Source organism: Manis pentadactyla, chromosome 9, assembly GCF_030020395.1.
Source record: "Manis pentadactyla isolate mManPen7 chromosome 9, mManPen7.hap1, whole genome shotgun sequence".
Lineage (NCBI taxonomy): Eukaryota > Metazoa > Chordata > Mammalia > Pholidota > Manidae > Manis > Manis pentadactyla.
Window position 1 is genome coordinate 31,938,974 of NC_080027.1, and position 24,320 is coordinate 31,963,293.

General features: G+C 40.4%; 1 protein-coding gene across 19 annotated transcripts in view; it reads left to right on the forward strand.

Moving 5' to 3' along the window:
• DLG2 (discs large MAGUK scaffold protein 2) overlaps positions 1-21,257 on the forward strand; it is a 1,919,888-nt gene extending 1,898,631 nt beyond the window's left edge. For all 19 annotated transcript variants that reach the window (XM_057507175.1, XM_057507177.1, XM_057507176.1 and 16 more), the window contains 6 exons: positions 8,604-8,654; positions 9,629-9,730; positions 11,992-12,164; positions 14,240-14,349; positions 19,260-19,351; positions 21,078-21,257. In XM_057507175.1, coding sequence (XP_057363158.1) covers positions 8,604-8,654; positions 9,629-9,730; positions 11,992-12,164; positions 14,240-14,349; positions 19,260-19,351; positions 21,078-21,184 — 635 coding nt within the window. In that variant the 3' untranslated portion in view covers positions 21,185-21,257. The remainder of the gene's footprint in view (positions 1-8,603; positions 8,655-9,628; positions 9,731-11,991; positions 12,165-14,239; positions 14,350-19,259; positions 19,352-21,077) is intronic.
• Positions 21,258-24,320: the final 3,063 nt, after the last annotated feature.

The window sequence follows — 24,320 nt, forward strand, 5'->3', positions numbered from 1 at the left end:
TTTTACGACATATCAGTGTATCAGATCATCACGTTTTACAGTTTAAATGTATTACAACTGTTTGTCAACTAACCTCAATAAAGCTAAAGATAGAAGACAAATTATCCAATTGGCAAGAATCTATAATATGAAAATATTTCAAGATACTTTTTTACTGAAGAATTTTATATGTTCTTTTCCTTTTTCTAAAAATGTACAATTGTCACTTTTTAAAAAGCTGAATTGCTAATGAACTTCAGAAATCAAATATCACATACTCTTCACTTAATTAACCTGATACTATAAAGGACTTGATCCATTGATAAATTTATCTCCTATAACTTAATATATAGTATAGATGAGAGGAAGTGATTTTTGGAAATAAAAGCTCTAAATCTGGCATATGCAGCTCTGTTATGTTAGCTAAACTGTGTTTTTCTGAAAAACTATTTGAAATATCACAGTACAAGCAAGTCATTCAACATGAATTAAAAACATAATTCATGCCAGAAATCTGTGCTTGGTATCAGGCCATTTATCTCCTGCCTGTTCCATTCTTCCAAAACCCCTATAGCTACCAAAGCAAAAATCTTAAAATAAAAACAAGGAGATACAGAACTGATTCATAATACACTTTTCAGTGACTCATTTCTTCCTCCAAGATTTTCTACTCACTCATGGAAGCAAGAAAGACCTTCCACAATCCCTTCTCATCCTGAGAATTAGTTTAGATACTTTTAAATAGAAATAAAATTCAAGGGCTTCCGGGGATCAGCTTAGCAATTTGAAATGCAATAGTCCACATAATGCCTAAAGGCTGACACAGAGAAACAAAAAGCCTGCAGGAAAACAGTGCCTGCACACCAGAAGCTCCTGAATTTATCATCAAGAAACATCCATATGAGACACACTGACCTTTGTAACACAAATCTGGAAAGCCTGACCCCTATGAATGGGTCAAAGTATTGATTTTTTAAAAGTGCTTGGATTGACATTATACATCTTTTTTGTAATGAAAGATACCTTCCTGTTGGCTAAAAAGAAGACACAGCAATCAAGTAGCAGTGTCCTGTGAAGTGGAGATAAAGTTTTCATCTTTTCCGTCTTAGTCTGAGTTTTCTAAATGCGGTCTCTTCTGCAGCCTTTCACTTGCCTTTTGCTCACCCTTGTAGTAGCCTTGCATGAGTGTATTCCTTTAAGTTCTGGCTGCTCTCCAATGCTTGGTATCTCTTTAATTTGCTGTGCTGTTCTTGCAGAACATGCTTCTTCTAATGCCAGCGATAGCGAAAGTAGCTGCCGTAAGTGATTGCTTTGGTTTGTGGTTCTTTCCTTTGCAATTGCTCCATTGCCTGTGGTGGTCATTTCAGAGTTTTTTGCTGTAACTGTTTTTCAAATTGCTGCCCTTTTCATCCTCATCCAAAGCAAATGGCTTGAAATGAAATCATCGTTTGATGTGGAAAAGTACAAAAGACACTAGGGCCGTCTGTGGACTCCTGTGTGATTTGTGCCAGCAACACGGTCTTGCTAACACACAGTTCCCACCTCAGCGGGCTGTGGCCTGGGGAGGCAGTTCTCCTGGAGAAAGTGGGGGGAAAGTTCAACCTGGTGGATTGTGACGTGCTGCCCCCCAAATAATTTATTCTCCCTGCAGGAGGGCTGCAAAGTCATTAGAGTGCTGTTTTCCTTCTCAGTGTGCCCTTTCTTTCTATTTTTGACTCCCCTTTACAAGAGAAATCTTTGTAAGTTACAGTATTCCTTTTTAACTGAGTGTGAACCTTTTATATCTCTTCTCTCCCTGATTAATATTTTAAGGTAGATACTGTGACATATCTAACTTTGTATTTTTGATGGTTGGGAAGTGATGAAAAAGTTTCATCCTCTCATGTTGAAGGAAGTCACTTTTCTTTTTTAAGTGAACCAATCTTGAATCAGAAAGCTTAATTAAAAGGTAGGTAACGACTTAAAAATTATGTCTGGTCTTTGGTCAACTCAAGCCATTTGCTTAGTGTATAAAAAGATTCACCAAACACCAAGCACATTCTTTTGATCCATTCTTGTGGTTTCTTACCACCTACTTACTGGGTCTGGGTGACTAACATTGTCATACATTATCATTGGGATCCTTACAATTTCTGTAATGTTTATTTATTCTCCTTAGTGAAATGGGCTACTCAAAACACAATTGCCAGGGATAGTAGAAAACTGCAGGCCCAGTACATATGACCCACAGCTACCAAGAGAGAAATCAGTTGTTGTTTTTTTCCTTGAATATTGTATTAATTGAAAACTGCAATCGTTTTTGGTTTTGTTTTTCCATGACAGCATGGTACATGCCTGTTTTTGAGATGGGGCGTCACATAGTGTTCTTAGTATGTGAGAAATTCAATTTGGATTTTGAGAAAGGATTTGGAGAATCAGATTGGGTGACAAACAGGAAAAAAATCACAGAAGAGGAAAGGTGGAAGGGAGAGGTAGGGTCCAAAGGAGGAAGAGGAAATGCACCAGAAAATGAAATGAGAAAACCTGTGATGAGATACCCTTGATCAAATAATATGAGAACCATCTAATTTTCTTCCTCAACAGAATGACAAGTTTTACTAATGCAAGGACTCAAAGGGTTCTTGTTCTCAACATGGTCTTAATATTTTTATGTTCTTCCTACTCTTACAATTTTATGATTATCCCAACTTGGGGAAATACTTGCCTCCCCACTCTCTTCATTTGATTTTAAAACAGAAACCAGGCCAAGAAGTGACCAAAGATTGTCTTCCTGACTGACACCTGAGGTACCCTTAACTTACTATAAGGAAAAATGTGACATGTGTTCAGTTTCATGAAGACCAATACCCCTAGTTTCTTTGATGCCCTAGTTTTAAGTGTTGTCCTTCCATCCTGTAGAAACTGTAGAAAGGGGAAACATCAGACCTTGTTCTTTCAATCCTTTTTATGTAAAGTACATACAAGAACTACTTTTCCTTTGGAAACATTTTTTCTCTTCCAGAGATGGCAATATTCTTCCCAGAATGATTATTACAAAAATTGGGCCAAGGGTTTCAGCTGCTTGGCAAGTTTCTGGTAGTGATGTTCCATGGTGACATCAGTAATTCTCCTCACTCTCAAATAATAGGTGCACATAAATGTTTATTGAGTGAATAAAGGAAACACTTGCAAGCAGCTTCAATTATCTATGAAAAGAGAAGAACTGGACCTGGACTCTGTGATATTCCTAGAGCACATGTGGAGTCCAATCATCTCTATTGTTCTGGGTCTCAGCTGAGGTTATAGAGGTCAGCCACCCAGATTGCTTTCTTTACAAATGAATCAAAGTAAGAAGAGCCTTTGTCATAGCTGAGAGGAAAAAAATGGTATTTATTTCTCCAGGATGGATATATGAGGAATTACAGAGGCATATACATTTATTCATTCAGCAACTACCATCTGTCACGCTCTCCTCATAGGCCCAATGAGACCCAACATGAATCTCAACCGACTCTGGAACTCAGCACACATAAAATGGGAGAGAGAAATCAATAAAAAATGAACAAAGTGTGGCAGTTTCAAGGGTAAAAGTCTAGCCCAAGAATAGTGGGGGCTTCAGAGATGACTTAAAGAGGAAGTAGCCCTTAAGCTGAGCTTTGGAAAGATGAGACCAGCTAGATAAGGTGAGGAAGAAACTTTCCAAGCAACACAGTGGCATGAAAAACACAGAGTCTTGCTTTCCGGACATTGCCATTTTGAAATCAAAATAGGCTGCATTTTTCTATCAAATTCCTGGCTTTTGCTATAATTACGACAAACTTAGATTTTGTGACTAGCAGTATAAACAAATACTAAAAAGATCCTTTTTTCACTTATGTCCAGGTGTTAGTTTTTTACTCTTAGAACCATTCCATGTCCACTCTGGGACAAAATGGCTAAAAAAATAAAATAAAATAAAAAATTGGTCAGTGCTTAGAAACAAAGGCCTAGGCCATTTTGTTTCACAACTCCAGAGGGCACCATTCACACTGCATCCTGGACTTACATATTGCACCAACCTTGCTTCAAAGCCTCAAACATTTCCTGAGATACACACGTATTTACACCTCAATTTAGAAATTTAGACCTCAATTGCTAATAAATAGCCCAGACCGTTGCTGCATCATCTCAAACATTATAGAATAATTACTTGTGTCAAAATCCAGCCATACTGAACACTCGCTACAATGCCATTAGAGTGTACACTGTCTAATTATGCAAAATGCCATCTCAAAACTGTCCTGATTATAGGCTAATCCAGATTTTTGTCTGTCAACAAAGTAGTACTGTGCAGGCTTGCAGGTGTGGTTATTTCCTAATTTGCTTTCAATTGCCCTTGTATTGGGATGCCATAAAGACCAGGTAGATATAATGGAGACCACAAATCTCTACAGCTGAATACCTGCCTTCCTCAAGCCTCAGGAAAGCTCTTCGTATCTTTATAGGCATGGGGGAGCTCATGATTATCTTTCTAACCCATCAGTGTTCATCAGTTAAGTAGGATTCCCAAAACAAGGATCTTGAAGAAATGATCTGCTGCGTGAAATTGAGGTGCTGATATGAGGGGACCCAAGACTTTTGCACTGGAATCAGTCAAATGATGCCCATATTCTTCTCCTTTCTCCACTCTTCTCAAGTATCACCCTTACATTTCCTCTAGTTCTTTAGACTTTATAAAGCTATTTTCTCATTTGATTTCTGCAACAAAATTATGTGATAGACTTTGTATCACTACTCCACTTTACAGATGAGGACGCTGATGCTACAAGAGGCCACCTATCTTACTGCCGGTGCAACCAAGACATTTTAATCCTGAATCCCATACATTTCCACTCTTCCTTACAGTTTGTAATCCAAGCCTCTTCATATTTTATCCAGTGCTTTTCAACCATTCCATGCTACCTATCAGATTAATATGAGCAGCAACATTTATATAGCATCTTTGCAACTAAACCTGATTTTAAGGGTTCTATGTATATTAAGTGATTTGAGCTTCTGACCATCCTGTGGAGGCACTGAACCACCAATTCACTATGTAACCTCAATGTCTTTGAACCTCAGTTCTCCCCTATGTAAAATGAGTAGCTTGAGTCAAAACAGAGAAAGCAGATAGATTTTAATCAAGATTCTAACACTGACCAATTGGTAATAGCTGTCTGAAGGGTTGTATTGGAAAGTACTGAGGCCAGGTTGAGGCCCAGCAGTGATGAAGGCAATGATCGATTTGTGATGTCTGTCAAGGGCATGAAATGGGGGAGTAATATCACATGCTACATACTTGCCATCTATGAACCCCATAAACTCCAAGCCCTTTCCTGGCACTAACATACCATGGCTCTAACAACCTCATTTATTCTTACTAGTCATAAATGTACACTAAACTTTGAACATTAAATTCACTGCCACCGACCTTCACGTCCCTCTCTCTTTCCTAGTTTCCAAAAATGTCTAAAGAACATCCATTTGCTTTTCTCCAGCATGAGGACGTATTAGGGTCTTCTTCCTAATACCTCTTACTATGATTGCTTCCAGTGTGAACACAGTTTTTCATGGAGACTGTTCACACAGCCTCTGCTAAGTGTCTGCCAGCTGCAGGCGTCCACACACACACTGTGCTGTTCTCCCACTTCCAGCCAGGCGGTTGCCAAACAAGACCGAGTAATAGTTTGTACCTTTTTGTCAGCTGTTATTTCTAAGCACCAGCACCTCCTGAGTGAAAATAGGACAACTACTAAGGATGACTATTTTATGGCGATGACACAGCAGCATTGTTTTTAAAGAGTTGGTGTTTATGGATGGAGTGCCTAATGGCCTCTCTGTGACTCTGACCCAGGACCAGCTCCTACCTCTGCCACCCATACTTTCTCCATTTGTAAGTTCTTCCCCTGTACCCCAGCACCCACAGAGAACTCTGCATCTCTTGCCTTTCTGAGATAGTGTCATATACTCAACAGGAGTTAAAAAAGATGTAGTCTTAAATCTTGAATCCATTACTTACTAGCTGAGCAAACAGCTACCATTAACATCTCTTGAGTATCGGCTTCTTCATCTGTAAAATGGGGATCATCAGAGCACCTTCCTCAAAGTAAATGGCTCTGGAAAATAGAAGCGAATGGATGTGAAAGGCCTTTATGGCCTGAAAAGTACCATACAGACATGAATCATCTTTCCTTTATTGCTGGGACCTTTCTTCCTCCCCCTCTTAGTCTCCTTCCCATTATCTGTAGGGCTTTTCATTCTTGAACATGAAGTGACATTTGTTTTAAGGTGCAGAATTCACAGCTATTACATCATACCAGCTAGCACAGCTGCCCTGCAGGCTTCCTTACGGAGCACCTGAGCACCACGGGGGCTTTAGGACTGGCGTGAGCCTTAATTTAAGAGATGTGGTGTTGCCACTACTCTCTGCTCGTCTGACCTCTGAACAGGAACCGGTGCCTTCTGTAAGTTAGAAAGTAAACCAAAAAACCACAGATAAACAAAAACTACAGGCCTCGACAAGGTTCATCAAAGCTGTTGCTTTGTCCTAGTTTTCTGAATCACAGGTGCATACTAACACAAAATATCTTATTTAAGGTTTGCCTTTAAAATATCCCATTAGAATGATTTGCAAGGCCATGGGAAAGAGACTCCTATGGGAACATGATGCATTATATTTATTTAGAGAAAAGCACACTTCCCAAAATGAAAGCATATTGACATAAATACTTATCTTTGACCTCATTGCTCATCCTGTTTCCTACCACTAAAATCAGAATGCAAACTCATTGACATCTTTCTCACCTTAAGCACTGGGGACACAAATGGCAAATAAAACCTAGTCATTGGCTTTATGGAATTCCAGTCCAGTGGAGAGGCATATGCACCCCCTGATGTTTAAAAACTTTTGTTATCCTGTCCCAGGATTCTCCTCTCACACATTATTCACTCCATGAAGATTTCCCTACCCCCCCTGTAAAGTTAGAGTCTAACATTGCACTGTTAGCTTGCCATTCTTCTATCCTTAAAGTCACACCCCTTCCTCAACCATTTTTGCAATTATCTTCTGAATTCCTATGACCTCTACATATCTCAGGCTTTAGATAACAGTGGTTTAGCAATCATCTTCATTATTTTTGGCCTAGCCTCTGTGAATTTCAGTAGCTTAGTTTATTAAAAGAGAATCATTTTTTCCTGAATGAGAAAAAATTGTGAATCCGAGTCCTCACATACCCAGATGTGGGAAAGTCCCCTGAATACTTTCAGAGCAGCTGTGAGTAGATGCCACTTAGAAGGAGCATCAAGACCCGCTCTCTGCCTTTAGGAAGGAGCTTGGCCTAGCAGTGCCATTCTAAGAGTAGGCCCCACTGGTGGGTGAAGGAAGATGTGACTTAGACCTTGAAAAAGTAAGACACCCCCACCCCACCCCAGCTACCCAGTCTCCAGGAAAGATATCTACACTTCACAGCTTTATCCATGTATTGCTTAATTTCCCAAAATCAGTTGTCATTCTGAAAACTGTGATATTAACTTGTTTTATGAAATTCACTCCCCTTTCCCGATTGAGAATAGGCTGTGCCTATTGAAGGAGAAGCATGTAGCATTGACAGACTATGAGTGGGTCTCAGGGGTATTGAGGAAATTAAGCAATATGAGACTTGTTGCCCTTTGGTTTCAGGGAAAACTACCTCACATTACACTCCTCTACAGAACAGCATACAAGAAGTCCTTGTCAATAGCCCTAAACTCTTTCCTCCCCAAAAGGTAGTCCTGGATCTAATGCAAATAAAAGGGTAAACTCTGCTGGTTTGCAGCTAAACCAGGCTAATCTCCTGCCCAGTTCATTAACTGAGTAAAACAGACAATTGAAAATATCATTGCCTAAAACCGGTTTGATGTTCTATGGGTTTTTGTTGGCTTGAGGCCCACCATGAATCAGAAGGCAAATGACATTGGAGAGGTGCCACTTCTACTACTTCATCTTCCCTTAAGTCTTTTTCCATAGTTTCAAGGCCAGATTTACCAGTGATTATAACCCGTGACTGATTGAAGGTCCTCCTCAATTTTTTATCTTAAATTAACCCAACATTTTCCTGATGAATTAGCATTAAAGTCCTCAATGTCCTGTGCTATATGCTGATGAAATTTTTAATATCATAAATGAAACAAGCAGACCCTTGCTTTGGACAATGTGCTGCTTTGGGAAATAAAATAGGAGATGAAATAAAAGATCGAGAAATTCTGATAGAGCAGCAGCAAACAATGGGAGGATCCCTTTCCTTGAACTCAACATTTCATTTGAAGGAGTAATGCTGGGTGTAGAGGCCATGTTGCTCCATTTTTCTCAGCGTCCAACAGAAGGCAGTCTCATAGGTCCCTGCCCTGCTGGACTGCAGATACCCAGCCTCCAGTCATTACTTAGAATTACGATCATCGACAACCTGACACTATAATAGTGCCAAAGAGTTTTATGAGGATGAAGGGATTCTTGGAATGGTTCAAGGAAAGAGGAAAAGGAAGATTAACCCTGAACTGTATCTATTTCTGGTGTTTCAGAGCAGGGCCTTGTAGCTGTGGCCTATGCCTGGTTGTTAGTCCAGTGTAATTTTCCTCTCTTCTCTTCTCAGGAGGGCAAGAAGACTTCATTCTTTCTTACGAGCCTGTCACAAGGCAGGAAAGTAAGTTTCCCAGCATTCTCTGGTTCCTGATATCCTGGACATAACAGGCGACACCAATACAGGAGGGAAAAAGTGAAGGGCTAGAGAATAAACTCTGCCTAATCCTCAGCAGCCCCCTGACTAGGCGCTGCTCTCCGTGTGGCCCTATCACCACACAAACAACTTCCCTGCCGAGCATGGGCAATGACACCTCCAAGAGGACGGAGCAGCCCTCCAGATGAAGGGTCCTGAATGGGAAGGAGCACATCTCAGTCACTAGGAGCTCCACGTCCAGGACCCATGCATAAATCCCCCCAGGAAACTGAGAACAGCTCAGCCTTAAGAAGGGCTTTCTAGCAGACTTGTCCTTCCGGGCTGCTCCAGAAGCCTGCATTTCTTCTGGGAGCCGTTCATACAGAGCCTTGTGGCTCTTGACAAGGATATTACAGAGAAAATTCAAGCAAGAGGAGTTGTTCCAAATGAACTTTAGAGTTCCTTCTAGCCCCACCATACAGAGGAATTTGGAAAACCCTGACAAAGTATAGAAAATATTTTGAGCTGAGCAACAGAAGTTATCAAAACATAAGGTGTCATTACCACTAAGAATTACTTTTGAAAGTCATTGTCTAAACAATGGCCAAACGGCTGCTTTGAAATCTTTTTTCTCCCACTCAATTGACTAAATTCAGTAGTTGTTTTGACATTGTGTAGGCAAAACGTAAGAGTAAGTGAAACCCCTCCAAATGTTTCCTTTCGTTGGCAGACTCTGCCGTTGCTTTTCCCCGTTAGTAAATTCCAGGAAGGGGGCACAGCTAACATAGCGTCAAACACCGAATTCCCTCCGCAGTGCTTATAGGCAGTCTATCCAGTGAAGTATTGCCCTCCGCGGTTCTTACTGCTGGGCAGTTTTGCCTTAAGAATCACCCTTGCAGGACAGTTTTACAGTCGGTTCCAGGCTCTTCTCTCCATCTGCGTCTTCCTTTCCCTCTCTGCAGTAAACTACACCCGACCGGTGATTATCCTGGGCCCCATGAAAGATCGGATCAATGACGACTTGATATCTGAATTCCCTGACAAATTTGGCTCCTGTGTGCCTCGTAAGTACCATTTCTCTTTTCTCTAGAAAAAAAGCTTGGCTTCGTTTGAGATGACAAAATGTGATTCTGTTCCTCCAAGAGTCTCTCCAGTGATTCAAATACTGTCACCTGAACATCTTTCTCTACCACTATTTTTCTCTACCCAACACTTTTTCATCACGCTGCCATCTATTGACCCCTGTTTAGTGAGCATAATCATGCTGCCCAAACTGACTGCAGTCCTCTAGAAGACAGGAAGAATCCTTTCTTTGTAACTCGCATAGCATTTAAAATAGTATGGGGTTACTGACGGGCATCAGTAGGTTCCTATAGACTGATTGAAACACCACTGGCGCATCTTTCCTGTAGAATAAGAGACAGCAGAAACAAAGCGGTATGTTAAAATCATCTCGGGATGATTCAGGGTCATGTGTCTGTCCCACTGCCTTCCCATGTACCTTCCCCAGCCCCAGGTGGTGGGAGGATGAAGACAAAAAGGTATATTAAACTGTAATCTACCCCCTAGGTCATTACAGACTATAATCTGCTTTCTTGTCAGTATGAGCCATCACCTGGTCTCCTCTGAGTGCAGCCCTGGAGATTCTGCCTACTCTCTCTCCTCCCACCCACCAGACTCACCCACTTCCATCTCTGGTCCCACGGGGTTGCATAATGCAGTGTATGTGGACAAACTTACCAGGAAATTTTAACTTATTATATAGTTGAGCTCTTAAATCTGATCCTGACAAATATTTCTTTCTCACTCCATGTTTCTCATCTTTATGCTTTAAAGTGTCCCTTCTTCCACTTCAGTACTGCAGATGGCACCTGGAATACATAATAGCGGGAACTGCATGTGGGCAGTCCCTGGACAGAAGGGAACTGGGCTGATTGCTGTATCTCACGAAACTTGGCAAGGAGTCTGGGAGGAGACCCTACCATAGGACATACCCTGAGAAAGACTCCGGAGAGAAATAATCAAGTCAGACCCTAGTCCATTCAGAGCATCTAGCTGCCAGTTTGTTCCTCTACTTTTGAAAGAAAAGAAAAAACAGACAGTCCTTAAGCCCAATGCCCACTTCCCCTCCACCCTGCACATGCTTATCTTTGTGGCTTTTTAATTAATAACACTAATTTACAATAATCAATACATGTTCATTGAACAAAACTTGGAAAATGGTAACAAAGTTAAACAAGAAAATTAAGAAAATATATGGAATCCTGCACAGTACCCAAAGATAACATCACTGTTAATACTTTTGTGGATTTCCATCTATTCTTTCTTTCTATGCATGCATTTTCTCCTGTCATTGGATAGATATAATTTTCTCTCTGCTTAACATTATTTAAAATTTTATATAAATATTTTTCTCTGCCTTTCACTATTATGAATTATAATTAAAATATCTTTGTGATTATGTTATAATCTATAGGTATAAATTAATATAATGAACATCCTTAAGGAAAAACTTTTCATCTGAAGTTTTGATAATTTTTGAGATAAAATCCCAGAAAGAGAATATCTGAGTCAGAGATTAGAAATATTTTAATACTTTTACTTATATTGATAGATCGTTTCCCCTTCTCTTCTAAGATATTTAGTCCCACCTTACCTGTGATGGTCTCCTTTCACGTCTTTCAAAAATCCCTGAATATATTTTTACTGTGTGTCTTTTTTTTTTTTTTTCTTGGCTCTATGACACATTTTCTTGCTTCTTTGCTTTTCCCATAACCTTTTATTTTATATAGTACTTGGTGAGGCTACATTATTGAGTCTGGATTTTGTTATCTTCTTTACAGGATATTAAATTTTTGCTCTGGCAGGTAATAATTTACTGGCAGATCAGCTTCTCCCAATTATGACTTGGTTTTAGACCTTGTGAAGGTGGGTCTAGCCTAGCTTCTAAAATGTGGTCGGTCCAGGTTCTCAACCAAATGCTTAGTTCTGGCTGAACTCCAGCGTCTCTCAGCTCTGCATGACCTCCAGACCTTCCACATGCACATGTGGATGTGGAGTGTAGAGTTTCCCTCCCGCGGTTCTCCTCTCTCGAGGATCACAACCCTGTACTGCCTGTTGCCTGATGTCTGAAATTAGCTATTCTATATATTTTGTCTAGTTTTATAATTGTTTACAGTGGGTGGCTAAGACTGATACCTGTTACTATGTCATGGCCCTCCACATTACATGTTCTCTTATATTTAAGAAAGGTATGGTGAATAGGCATAAAGGAAGTTGATGAACATAAATGACCTTAATTCCATTATTGTTTCATTTTATAAAGACACTACGAGGCCAAAGCGTGACTACGAGGTGGATGGCAGAGACTATCACTTTGTCATTTCCAGAGAACAAATGGAGAAAGATATCCAAGAGCACAAGTTTATAGAAGCCGGCCAGTACAATGACAACTTATATGGAACCAGTGTGCAGTCTGTGAGATTTGTAGCAGAAAGGGTATGTTCGCCAATCATCTCCTACCTCCCCTGAGGAAGATGCCCAGGTGGCAAACCGCATTTTTTTGACCATTACTCTTTCCTGATTGCAGTCGTAAATATTTATTAAACATTCCTTTTAAGACCTCTAAGCAGAGAGAAACACTTTTATAGCAAGGTCGTCAATCTTTGTTCTAATCTCTGTAAAGTATGCTGACTGACTTGAGGGGGTGGGGGTCAGAGGGTTGCTATAAACCTAAAGGCAGTTAACACCTTGAAGGTTATGGAGATTACTTTGTCCTTGACTCACTTATCTTTGGCCCCAGTAAACAACATCAGTCTTATAAAGGAAGCTTTGTTACTCTTGGTTGTTTAGATCAGGACATCAGGACCCTCTTTGTTAGCAGCAGTTCAGTTTTATCTCCCTGGAAACTTGGGGTCCTCTGGGTGGATCTTCTGGTGGATTTTCCGTCACTGGCAGAAATTCCAGCTTAGGGGAGGTATGGAAGCTGCCATGCCCTTCCTGCTGATAATTTCAAGGGCATGGAAAAGAGGAGAATGTTCTAGAGAGAATAGGGTAGTAAGTCATTTGAGTGTGGCCTTCAGATCTGCCTATAGAAAGATCCAAAACACCTGTGAACATAGGAGGGGAAAAGGTTAAGAGCAATCCTCTTTGTTCTGTAATTAATATTTGTTAGTGACATGATTTGATACAACCATTTTCCCCCTTTGGATGTACTGGTTAAAAAAAAAAAATTTAAACAAGAAATTTTATGCCTGAGAATACAGTAAGAGATTGCATCTCTTTTCTTCTCTCTCAAAAGTTAGGTTCGATGAGCTGTTTCTAATCAGTTTCCTGGATGATTGCATCTATTCTCCTCTTTGAATATGTAGATATAACCTTTGTTAACTTGAAATGTTCTGGCTAGTGAATAATCAAACAGTATTTAGACATTTTACACAGCTGCTGCATTTCACAGATAGCAAACTTAGAATTTATTACTTAAGCGATAAATTTAGGCTTGAACCAATTTAATGTGTTTCTCCTATAAGGGCTCAAGAACATACTGGATTCTCTTCATTTTTACATGGGCATTATGGATGCATTTTCATCCGCTCTTATTGATAAAGGACTGTTCCCATCTGTATAATAATACATTTTCTCTTCTTGTATAGGGTTTCTTATAGCCTCAGGGTAATGAGGCCATTTCTCTCCAGGAGGTAGAATAAGATGTTAGGCAAACATACCCACTTTTCCAGAAATATTTTATAAAGCAACTCCTGAGCATTCATTGCAGTAGAAGTCAAGTTAAATGAGGTGTGCTATAATGTAATAAGGTTTTTGTTTGTTAACAAACAAGAAACTTATATACACTGTACAAGCCTCCCTCTCCACATTTTAGATATAGTATTTAAGGTAACTCTTCTTGTGTCTGTCCTCCACTGTACTACACTGAGCATACAGAGGGCAAATACATCTAAATATTCTGCAAATATTTATAGAATCGTTCCAAATTTCACATGATTACCATTCTTCCAGATTTATCATTGGTCAGGGTGAGACAATGAGGTTATGTATTTAGTCCAACCAACAAATCTATCAGTGCTCAAGACCTGCATTTGAGTCCTAGCAGTGAGATTTGGACAAGTTAGTCAATATTTCTAAGCTTTGTGTTCTTTTTTATAAAAATGCCATGGATAATACCTACCTCTTTCTTCTTGCCTGTTGTCTTCAGACATGATTTATGGGAGTTTTATGAGAATGGACTCAGTCACATTATATAAGGACCTAGTCACATTCCATATCTTCTTTGTGAAAAGTTACCAGATACTTATTTAAGAAAATAAAGTTAACTGAGATAACACATGTAACATGTTTATCTTGGTGACAGACACTTAGTGAGAAAATGAGAAATGTGAATTATTGTGAGCATGCAGTGATGACCCTGTGTATCAACTTTTATTTATGCTTTGCTGTGATCTTATTTCAACCTTTAGAAACCCAGTATCCTTTACCTTCTTCTAAAATACACTTTTTTTTTTTTCTTCTGGAATTCTTTCTGGAATAACTCCATATTTTTCTTCTCTTCCTACCAGGGCAAACACTGTATACTTGACGTATCAGGAAATGCTATCAAACGGTTACAAGTTGCCCAGCTCTATCCCATCGCCATCTTCATTAAGCCCAAGTCTCTGGAACCGCTGATGTAAGTGGAGGGCATAAAGGCCTTCACCCAGTTCCTGCTGCATACGACACGGCAAATTGTTCACAGCTCTTTGTCCGAAGTGCTTACAAATGGGAAATGCCATTGATGACATTCTAAGCATTCCATTTTTAAAAAACCATAGTAAAGTCTTTTTGAACCACTAGAGACATAATGATAGAACTGCCTTCACTAATGTCTCTTGATCTTTATTTTCCTTTTACAAGTTGTTTTTTGTGCATGTAATTTTTTGTTGTTGTTGTTTTGTTGTTTAGAAGGTACACAGGTTTGGGTTGAGTTGGGTTGGGTCGCATTCTGTTACTTTAATTTGGGTTTTTTTTTCCCAAATGATAGAAAACAATCATCTCTGAATTAAATGTCTCTTACTTCTGAGAGTAGTTCCATTGGGAAATTTTTTTTAATAGAAGGTTTTTATAGAGGGAGCAGACCATATTTTAGACTCTCTTCACTGGCATTTCACTTTGTTCCAGCATCGAGTTCCTTTGCTCCTTCATTAAAACCTTATGAATGTAGACCACTGTCCTCTGTAGGGAGTTTTTTTAGTGGCACTGCAGTAAAGCGTCTGTAACTTACACCAAGAACTCTATATCTGTGCGCATTTATGAACAAGGGAAAAATGCATGACTTGGACTTTTTTTGTTCTTTTTATTTTTCGGAGGACTTGTATAATGTCTTCCTTCAAAAATCAGTAAACACATCGGGCAGATAGTCATGATCTCACTATAAAGGAACATATTTTCTGTGGCACTTTGATAGAAATTGTTGGCATTGCCTTATAGGCAACTCTCATACAAAAGTGAGGCTCCAGGGGTCAGAAGGCAGCAGAGCAAACAGGCTAAGAGCAGGGACTTGAAAATTTGTCAGGCTAGGTCATCCTTGACACTGATCAGTTATGCGACCTTGGACAAATTACCTGACCTCTGTAATGTTTAGTTCCTTACCTCTACACCCAGCACATGAATAACTCATACCTCATAGAACTAATGTAAAGGTTAAAAGAGATCATGAAGGTGAAGTTCTCCAAGCTTTGGCATTCAGTAGGCACTCAATAAATAGTAGCTATTACCACTACAAAAGATTTCAAGTTACTTTATTGCAAAAGGAATAAAGCTATTTTAGCATCACAAAACACATAAAAAGTACCTTTTCCAAGAGGTCATAAGAGATAATGCCAGTGTGTGTGTTACAAGAATTTTGCTTATATATGCCTCCATTTGGGCCTTAAGATCTTTTAGAGCATTTAACAGAGTTCAGAAGAGAACCGCAGAGTACTGGTAAACAGCATGTATGGGAAGACCAAAGAGAATGAACTTAATCCCTGAGGTGAAGGCAGTTACCTGCCGAGGATATCAACTAACTGCTCCATGTCTTCTCTGAGGACAAAAAAGCAAAGCGAGCTGTGGCAGATGGAATCACAGCCTCAAAGAATTAAGATAAATACATAGTCAATCTCTGGGGAAATAGCCACAGATGTATCTTAAAAGCAGAATATACACCCATAAATAAAAGATGGACAAAGGTTCTTATCAGGATGAAAAACTAAACTAGGTCACTGACAGTACCTTCAGCCCCATGAACTGAGGTGTTAAATTATAACATAAAGAGCTTTGCCCATAGTGGGCACGCAGGAAAATAAAATGTGGATGATAAAATAATGGTTCTCGATAGCAATATCCCTCATAGCATGTATTAAATTCCTTGTCATCTAGAATACTGTGTTGGGTTTTGCACAAAGTGAATTGAGCAACTACAAATTTCATGATGTAAAAGTAATTTATAATCGGTAAAGAGACTCATAGTAATGCTAACATTAGTAACAAGAACAGAAAAATGGCCCTCACCGCCTGGAAACAGCATCTTAAAAGTCTGTTTCAGAAACAGAAAAAGAAGTTTCCGCATCATAAACAAGCAGTGAGATAAATGGCTTCCCAGGGAAGCGAGGCTTGAGGGAGAAACAGAAGTTGCCCATTTGGTTCAGTGTGATTCTGGGACACATTCCCAGCTGGTGCTCAGCAGGAGAGGGTCTACTTGCTTCCACAATTATGAGATGACTTATTTAGTTTTATATTAGGGCATTGTCACAGCCACGTATCATGAGGAAAATGAAGAATCGCGAAGGCTGGATTCCACAATGAGGACAGTGGATCTGACGTCATTTGCTGTGCCACGTTCGTAGGTCTTGAGAGCCGTGATGGCGACATTCACATCAATGTGATCTTCTTATTAGATGCGGGATGTGTACTTTCCAGTTCACTCACTTCCGAGGTTTTTACTTCAGGGGCAAGGCTGCCAGGAATTGCCCATTCCCTGGGGAGGAGTGAGTGCTGGGTCAGCTGGCAAAGAAGCACAACAGCTGTCACATTCAGGCATTGCTACCTCATCACCCACGTTATTTCTCAAGTGCATCGTTCACATCAAACCACAGAGCTGATTAGCGCATACATAGCTGACTTTTCAGAGCAGCATAAAGTCAAGGGCATGTATGAAAGAGATGTTCTTTTTATATTGTGCTGCCCTGTGACCTCTGTGCTCCACCCCCACAGCAAGGTAATAGGGGGCTTTCCGTGTCTCTTTACCCTCCATCCCCAATTTGCTTCTATCTTCTTGCTTCCATAATGGCCTTTGTTTACTTTGGTCTTCAACTGTATCATCATAATGATTGTTTGTCTTGCTCTCCATTCATTCATTCATTCATTCACTTATTCATTCAACAAATAAGTGTTACGTTAGGCTTCATGCTACATGCTGATGAATAAGCCATGGGCTCTGCCCTGAAAAAACTCACAGATTAAGCAAGGAGACAAAATAAGTTCCTATCTTAGAGGACAAAAACCTAAATTCAGTCATTGCTATAGTAAGTGCAAAGGGAATTCAAGCAGACAGACCAGCAGGAGCCAGGGAAGTCAAAGATCGACGTCATCTTCTACAGTTTCTTCACATCTGAAGCAGAACACTGTCTTTCTGTGAGCAGTACCCCATGGTGTCTTTGGCACCCAAGAGTGACATCCACTCACAGCTTTTAGGGCCAGTGCTATTTGGGAGGAGAATTATAGATACCATCCCTCAGGACAAGATTGATTTATTTCAACAATAAGAGTTCAGGAAATCCCCACTTCTTTCTATTGCAGCTGTCAGCATCTTGTCCAGAATCATGTTACTGTCTGACTTCAGTTTTTTATTTTTCCCAATAAGTCTCTTTTGAAAGAAAGTCCTGGTATAATAGAAAGTCTATTTGACTAAAAATTGTTTTAAAAATTAAAAAACTTTCAAGTTCTTACATTAGATTTACTCTTTTACCTTAGGCAAGACCCTATGCTACTTCAGGCTTCTGCTACTTGCTCTGAAACTGACTAAGACCACAGGTCCCAGACCAGAGGTCTGGCTCCCTAAGTGGCCAACAAAGGCAAAAATGCTCTTAAGTTCTTTCTGCACCTGGGATGAATCCCAACAGACCAAACAAGATGCCATTACTCTTGGCTGGACTTTTATCAGCCCAGCGTGGTCACACTGGAATTCTTACAATGATCAGAGGCAATGATTGTCAGTCTTTGATTAATAAGATGTTTTTGATTAAGATAAAATAATCATTATTTAATAAGTGCAGTTTGGGAGGCAAAACATGTTAGTGCCTGCAGGACATGGAGGGTAAAGCTGCCACTGGCGAGGAGTCAGTTTAGGTTATTTTCCATTTGCATCCCACCTTAATTTGTCCTTGAGACTAAATTGTAATAATCTCAGAATGACTAACTAGCACTTACGTAAAGTTAGTGGTACCCCAATGGTTGTCAAATTAACAGAAAGAAAGAACAAGGGGTCCTTAGCATAATTCCTTTACGGCACATTCTCCTGTCAGAACAATTAACAAAGTGGGCTTCAGATCTCCTTTCTTACCAAACCCCTCTATCTGGTTCACTTTGTTATATTAGTGACTTAGAGTCTATTTGAAAATATTTTGGTCCCAGCACTTTTGATCGTTACATTCTCCCTATGTTCCATTTTAATTCAAGCCTCCTTCAGATCTTTGAGATGCCATTAGACTACTAAAACAGAGGAAGTTGAGGGCTCTTGTTGCTGCACACACGCCACTTGCAGGCGAGCTGGGGGAGCTGCAGATGGCCTTTTCCGCCTGAAAGATGCACATGCCTCGGGGACCTGTCACATTTCTGTAATTCCTTAGATGCACTTTCTGTGCTTCTCCAATCCACTCCACGTTTCCCCCTACACACTGCAAATGAACAGCAGCCCTTGGGGATGGCATGGGAGTCGAGAAATCAAAGCCTTCTGCAAGGTCAAGACCTAAGAACAGTCCGAGTCTCTTTCTCTTGGATATAATGAGGCCCAAAACACTGCGATGTACCTTCCCTTCTCTCCCTCTCTTCTCCCTGTGACCACCCGTGGGAGATTTCATTCAATTCTACACCCACGTCAGAGAGGTTGAGATAGACTAGAACAAAGTCCAAGGAAGGGTGACCAGGAAGTTTGGGATTTGGAAATCATTTCCAGTGAGAGAACAGATGAAGGAATTAAGACAGTTATTCTGAAGGAGTGGAAGCCTCAAGGAACACATGAGTGCTTGATTTAATGACGCTAGTGCCTGTCGCGGAGGAAGGGAATTTAGTCCTACTCTTGTGGGACTGCAGAGGACAGCACAGGGACCAGTGACTGGCATCACCCAGATTCTGCTTCAGTCCAGTGTAGAGCTGAGTGATGGCCCTCAGAACGAGCAGCCTTGATCTCACCCGAGTCTCCCAGCTCCGAGGACGCACAAGCCAGGACTCGGCTGCTGAGATTTCACTCTGCGTCCTCCGGGACCTCTTTTTGCCAGATGTTTTAATTCTTCAGAATTTGGTGTATTCACTGTGTGTTCTAATACCAAATCCTCATTTTCCCAGGGAGATGAATAAGCGTCTAACAGAGGAACAAGCCAAGAAAACCTATGATCGTGCAATTAAGCTAGAACAAGAATTTGGAGAATATTTTACCGGTAAGTTCATTTCCCCTTGTACTGTGAGACCCTCGTCTGGCACTTGGCATGGAGAGGGTTCTGGGCCTGGTATACCTAAGCCCTAATACCTTGCTGCTGAGAAGCCCTCATTTCCTTCTGCTTCCCCCATTTGATCCAGAACCCTGGGTTCGCTCTTCTGTGGTTTCGGCCACGGCCAGCTTCCAGATCCCAGCTGGCTCTGTCTGTAACCATGAGCAGCTGATGCCACAGAGCTGTGTCCTGCTATTAAGGAGATTTTAGGTAGTGGTTCCTCATTAACCCAACAACCCTGATGCCATCAGGAAACATGAAAAGAAACTCTTAGAGCTCCAGATGGACAGGGTCCAAAGCAGTTACTCTGAGAAGCAGTCTCAGGACTTCCATTCCTGGCTTCCGTCTGTCCCCCCATGAGCAGCACTTGAACAAGGGGCAAAAAGCTTCCCTGTTTTCAATTAATTCCATGTCTAGTCTCAATGCCAAACTTATTTTTTCTTTTTAAATATTTCTTTGGAAACATGAAGTTAGGGGAGTGGAAGATTTTCTCATCTTCCTGAGTGTCATGATTCTCTACTCTCGTATGCTTTCATGAAACACTGATCAAACACCGAGTGTGATCAAACTTTGTGGAATTTGCCTTATAACTGAGGGATTAAAAACAAGAACTTTACTCCTGAATCACCTCATGTGCAATTAGATGTTCTACTTTTTATCTTATTCAGAATACGAAAATGCCAGTGGCTTAGCATTCTGAAAACATTGAATTGGGTGATCTTAAGTAAAATTTCTATCAGTTACAAAGATATGAGTTATGTTTCCTCCAGGTAGAAAGATCAAACCAAAATCATATACATTTTGACCAATGATTTATGTTCAGAAATGAGATACAATAATCAATACAGTTTGAGGAGTGTTTTTGCAGATCTAAAGTACGATTTAGTAGCAATTCATTTTTAAGCCCTAATGTTGTATGGATAGTTCTAATGTGTTTTGGAAATATATCTACAGGATAGCTTTTGTTCAAAAGAAATAACATTCTTAAATCCGCTCCAGGTGATTTGGTGTTTTAGGTAATACACAGTTTGTTATGTTTCCCCCTATTTATGTTTCTTATGTAAGTAGGGATTTATTTTTTTGTTTGCTGTCAGGCATTCTCAATATGAGAATTGAGTCCTGTTATGGTAAAATCTCAATTTATCAGATTAGTTGGAGAATAAATGGGATTTCCTACTAAAGGGTTTAGAGACTGGGTAGCTTAACTAAAGTTTCCTCCAAAAACATTTATTGTTTCCTCTGTGTTTAAAGTCTCTGAATTTCTGCTCTGCCTGAGTACAGTATGTAGAATATAAGGCCTGTGTTCTTCGATAAACAGGAAGATCTCAATCTGAAAATTGATCAATGCTAGCTTGGTGCCTGGCCCAGAATAGGCACCAATAAATTTAAATGTAAGTAAAATTCATTGCTCAGAACTACAGACATGAAGAAAGTGAAAGGATTGTGATATATTTATTACTGATCCAGGGCATGCATTGAAAGCTTTTTTTTTTTTTAGTCATTGATGGTGACCTTGCTGAAGTGAATTTTCTGCCTTTTCTTACTAATGACAAGTAATATTAAGATTCCCGATGAGTTTGTCCATTCCTCGTTTGAGCTTCCGCTGTGTGACTGATGGCTGTCCTTCACTGCCCAGAGAATGATTCCTAACTCTGATGTGTTTGCTTTGGTCTAGCTATTGTCCAAGGAGACACCTTAGAAGACATCTATAACCAATGCAAGCTTGTTATTGAAGAGCAGTCTGGGCCTTTCATCTGGATTCCCTCAAAGGAAAAGCTATAAATTAGCTACTGCACCTCCAACAGCAACAGAAGAGCATTTAGAAGAACAAAATATATATAATATACTACTTGGAGGCTTTTATGTTTTTGTTGCATTTATGTTTTTGCAGTCAATGTGAATTCTTATGAATGTACAACACAAACTGTGTGAAGCCATGAAGGAAACGGAGGGGCCCAAGGGTGGGACAGAAAAGACACTGCAGTTTGCAGGAAGGCTTTGGTTTGCTCAAAGTACCAGGTGTAGGGATGAACCTCTGATGGGCTTTCCGCCCAAGACGGGCAGCCTCCTCACCCCAGCAGATGTCCAGAGCTGATTTAGCTGCTGAGCTCTCTGTGTTTTATGCTTTAAAGAAAAGTTGCCAGCCAGCACTTGAACTTAACCAACCTTCCCATTACCCACATCTGTAATTGGTACACTTTGAATTTTATAACTATGCACATCCTTTGATTTCCTAACAAGCAAAAGAAAGAAAGAAGGAAAAAAAAGGAAGGAGTCCTTTTAGAAACAGCATAATATCAGGGAAGAATAAATGTGTAGTTTCTTTGACTGGCATCTGCAAAGACAAGCATTTCATAAAATGCACAAGTGTACGGAGGACTGACCTTACTGAAAGGAGGGAATTCCACCTGGGGTTAGCTTTATGATTGTTTATTGTCTATTTTGCCATTTATAAACTGAAAGAAGGCACTAAAGATGAGAATAATTTATACAATAAAAATATATTAAATGTATAGAGACAAATTTCTATAGGTTAAAAAGTTTTGTGAAATATTTTGTAAAGGCTAATTAATTGAAAGACTAAATGTATGCACTATCACCAAATGATCAAATTCAAGAACTGAAGGTTGGACTCTCCCTTTCATTGCCAATGATCCATTAAGAGCATCTGAGTTTCTTCTAACGTCTCCCTCACTTGCCTCCCATGATCTCCTTTCCACTCTCATGGAGCACATCTCTTAATGAGTTGCCCTCATGGATATTTTTGGAAGACATCTGGTTAATGCATTTTTAAGCTGATGGCTTTCAGAGACAAACTCATACAAATGATCTAAAGGGAAGTTTTTGCTTTTCTCTTGTTAAACAACCTGGGCCTGCCATGCAAATTGTTTAATAACTTGGTTGCTAGTTATTTACATATAACTCTTGAGTATTTTGGCCAACCATGAATAATTAGGACTTTTTTTTTTTTTGGTCTGTTTCACAAGTAACCAAGGGTTTTGTAAGAGCCAGAGATGGCACAGAGCGATGGAGAGATTTGTCCCAAGATGCACTCTTTCTTTGAGGAAGAGAGAAAAAGAAAAGAATCTGGTTGGGGGTGCAGGGTGCAGACTTTTGTTTCTATGTCTAGGGCAAAAAGAACCACAAAGAAGGACAATTAATGACTTTGAGCTCAACCAATTGAACTGCCTTTCTTGGGGGCTGCACCTGGACCAAGTTTATTTTTTAGCAATTATAGTAATTATTTGAAAAAAAAACTCCCAAAGCCTATATGTCCCACTTTAGAACTGATGGTGACATCAGCACTGCTTGTGCCCAAGGTGTTTAGAGAGAGACTTTTCAGTGATCTCAATAACCACTCAACTCTGGGTTCCATGCATGCCCAGCCTAAGCCCCATCGCCTTATTTCTGGGGTACATCCAGACCTGGCAGGGATTCTGCCACACTGTGCAGCAAACCAGCATGCAGGCTGGGAGGGAGAGCAAGAGATAGGGCCATCAGCAGTGATGGGGCTTCTTCACAGGAAGAACATCAGAGCTCAGAATGAGGGTCTCTTTCCCAAAACAAGCATTGTGCATCCTACACTAAACACCACCGTCTGCCTGGTGGCAGTCACCAAAATAAACACAAAACCGCAGAAATATGCATCTCCCTGTAGTCTTGAGGCTGCCTTTCAAGGCAAGGGCCAGTAATGCATTTGCCCTCGGATGAAAGGGAAAATTTCCAGAGACTTCCTTAGAGTGGGCAAAATGGTAAAGATGTGTCCATGTCTGCAATTCACCAGTTTCAGGTCAAGGCCTACTTTCATCAATATTGCTGCCAGAAGTTTTCTGCCACCAGAATGCCATTCCTGATCCCAGCTCTATTTTTAGGCCACCATAACTTCTTTGGTTTCTCAACTGAGCATGCAACCATTTATTTCAAGGACTGTCATTAATGAGTAGATGTTTCCGCGGGTCGTGTGATGTGCTTTCCCTTTAATATTAAGTATTGCTATGGCTGAGTACAATCAAATTGAACAACCAACCCTTGGTTTTGTAGTAATATAATTATTTATTTTCCTAGTGTAGATGCTTTCGGATTAGAATTGGCATTTGCACTGATTTTTTTTATGTAGATTTATATAAATATATATATACATATATATTTGCTTGAAGACTCGCCAAGCAAACTGGTGAGAGTCTTTTCCTGTAGAATTTACACCTCCATTTGTAGTGTTGTCTTGAGCTTCCCAATGTTGAGGTCTCTATGGCTCCAATGGACAGATGTATTTTGCAGCAAATCTGATGACTTGTACGGAAAAGGCATGAAAGTTACCCAGATTACATCTGGTGCAAATGCACATGGAGCCTGGGGCCAGACTGGTGCTAACACTGCAAACTTTGTCTGGAGCTCTCTCCAATCGGAAGACTTGCTGGGGGCGCCATGTCACCTTCCCATGCTGGGCCCTTTCGGAAAAGTGCCAGATCGTGTCACTGGTGCTATTTTTCATGCTCTGGTACAATGTGTAGCACCACGGGGGTCTCAGCTCTACCAAAATCAAAATCCCATTTGTCAGCTAATTGCAGGGGCATTTGTTTTTTGCTCTCCTTCCATGGGATTTGTTGGCCATTTCCTTGCAAGCCTTTCCTCCCAGCCCCAAATTCTTGGGTTGACTCTACCTGTTCAGTGAGCCCATCTTTACGAAGCTGCACCCAGGTGCCTGTGAGCTGTCTTAGATCCTACTGCCAGCCCTTTAGGACTCTGCACCAGGGAAGAGCTCTCCACGTCCATGGCGCTCACCTCTGGTTGTCTCTTCCTTCCCCCGCCTATTTCTATCTCATTCCATCACTATTTTTGTGCACCTCTTTTGCCCTTCCTACTTGTCTTCTCCGAGCTTCTGACTTTTTCCTGTAATCTTTCTCCCTGTCACCCACCA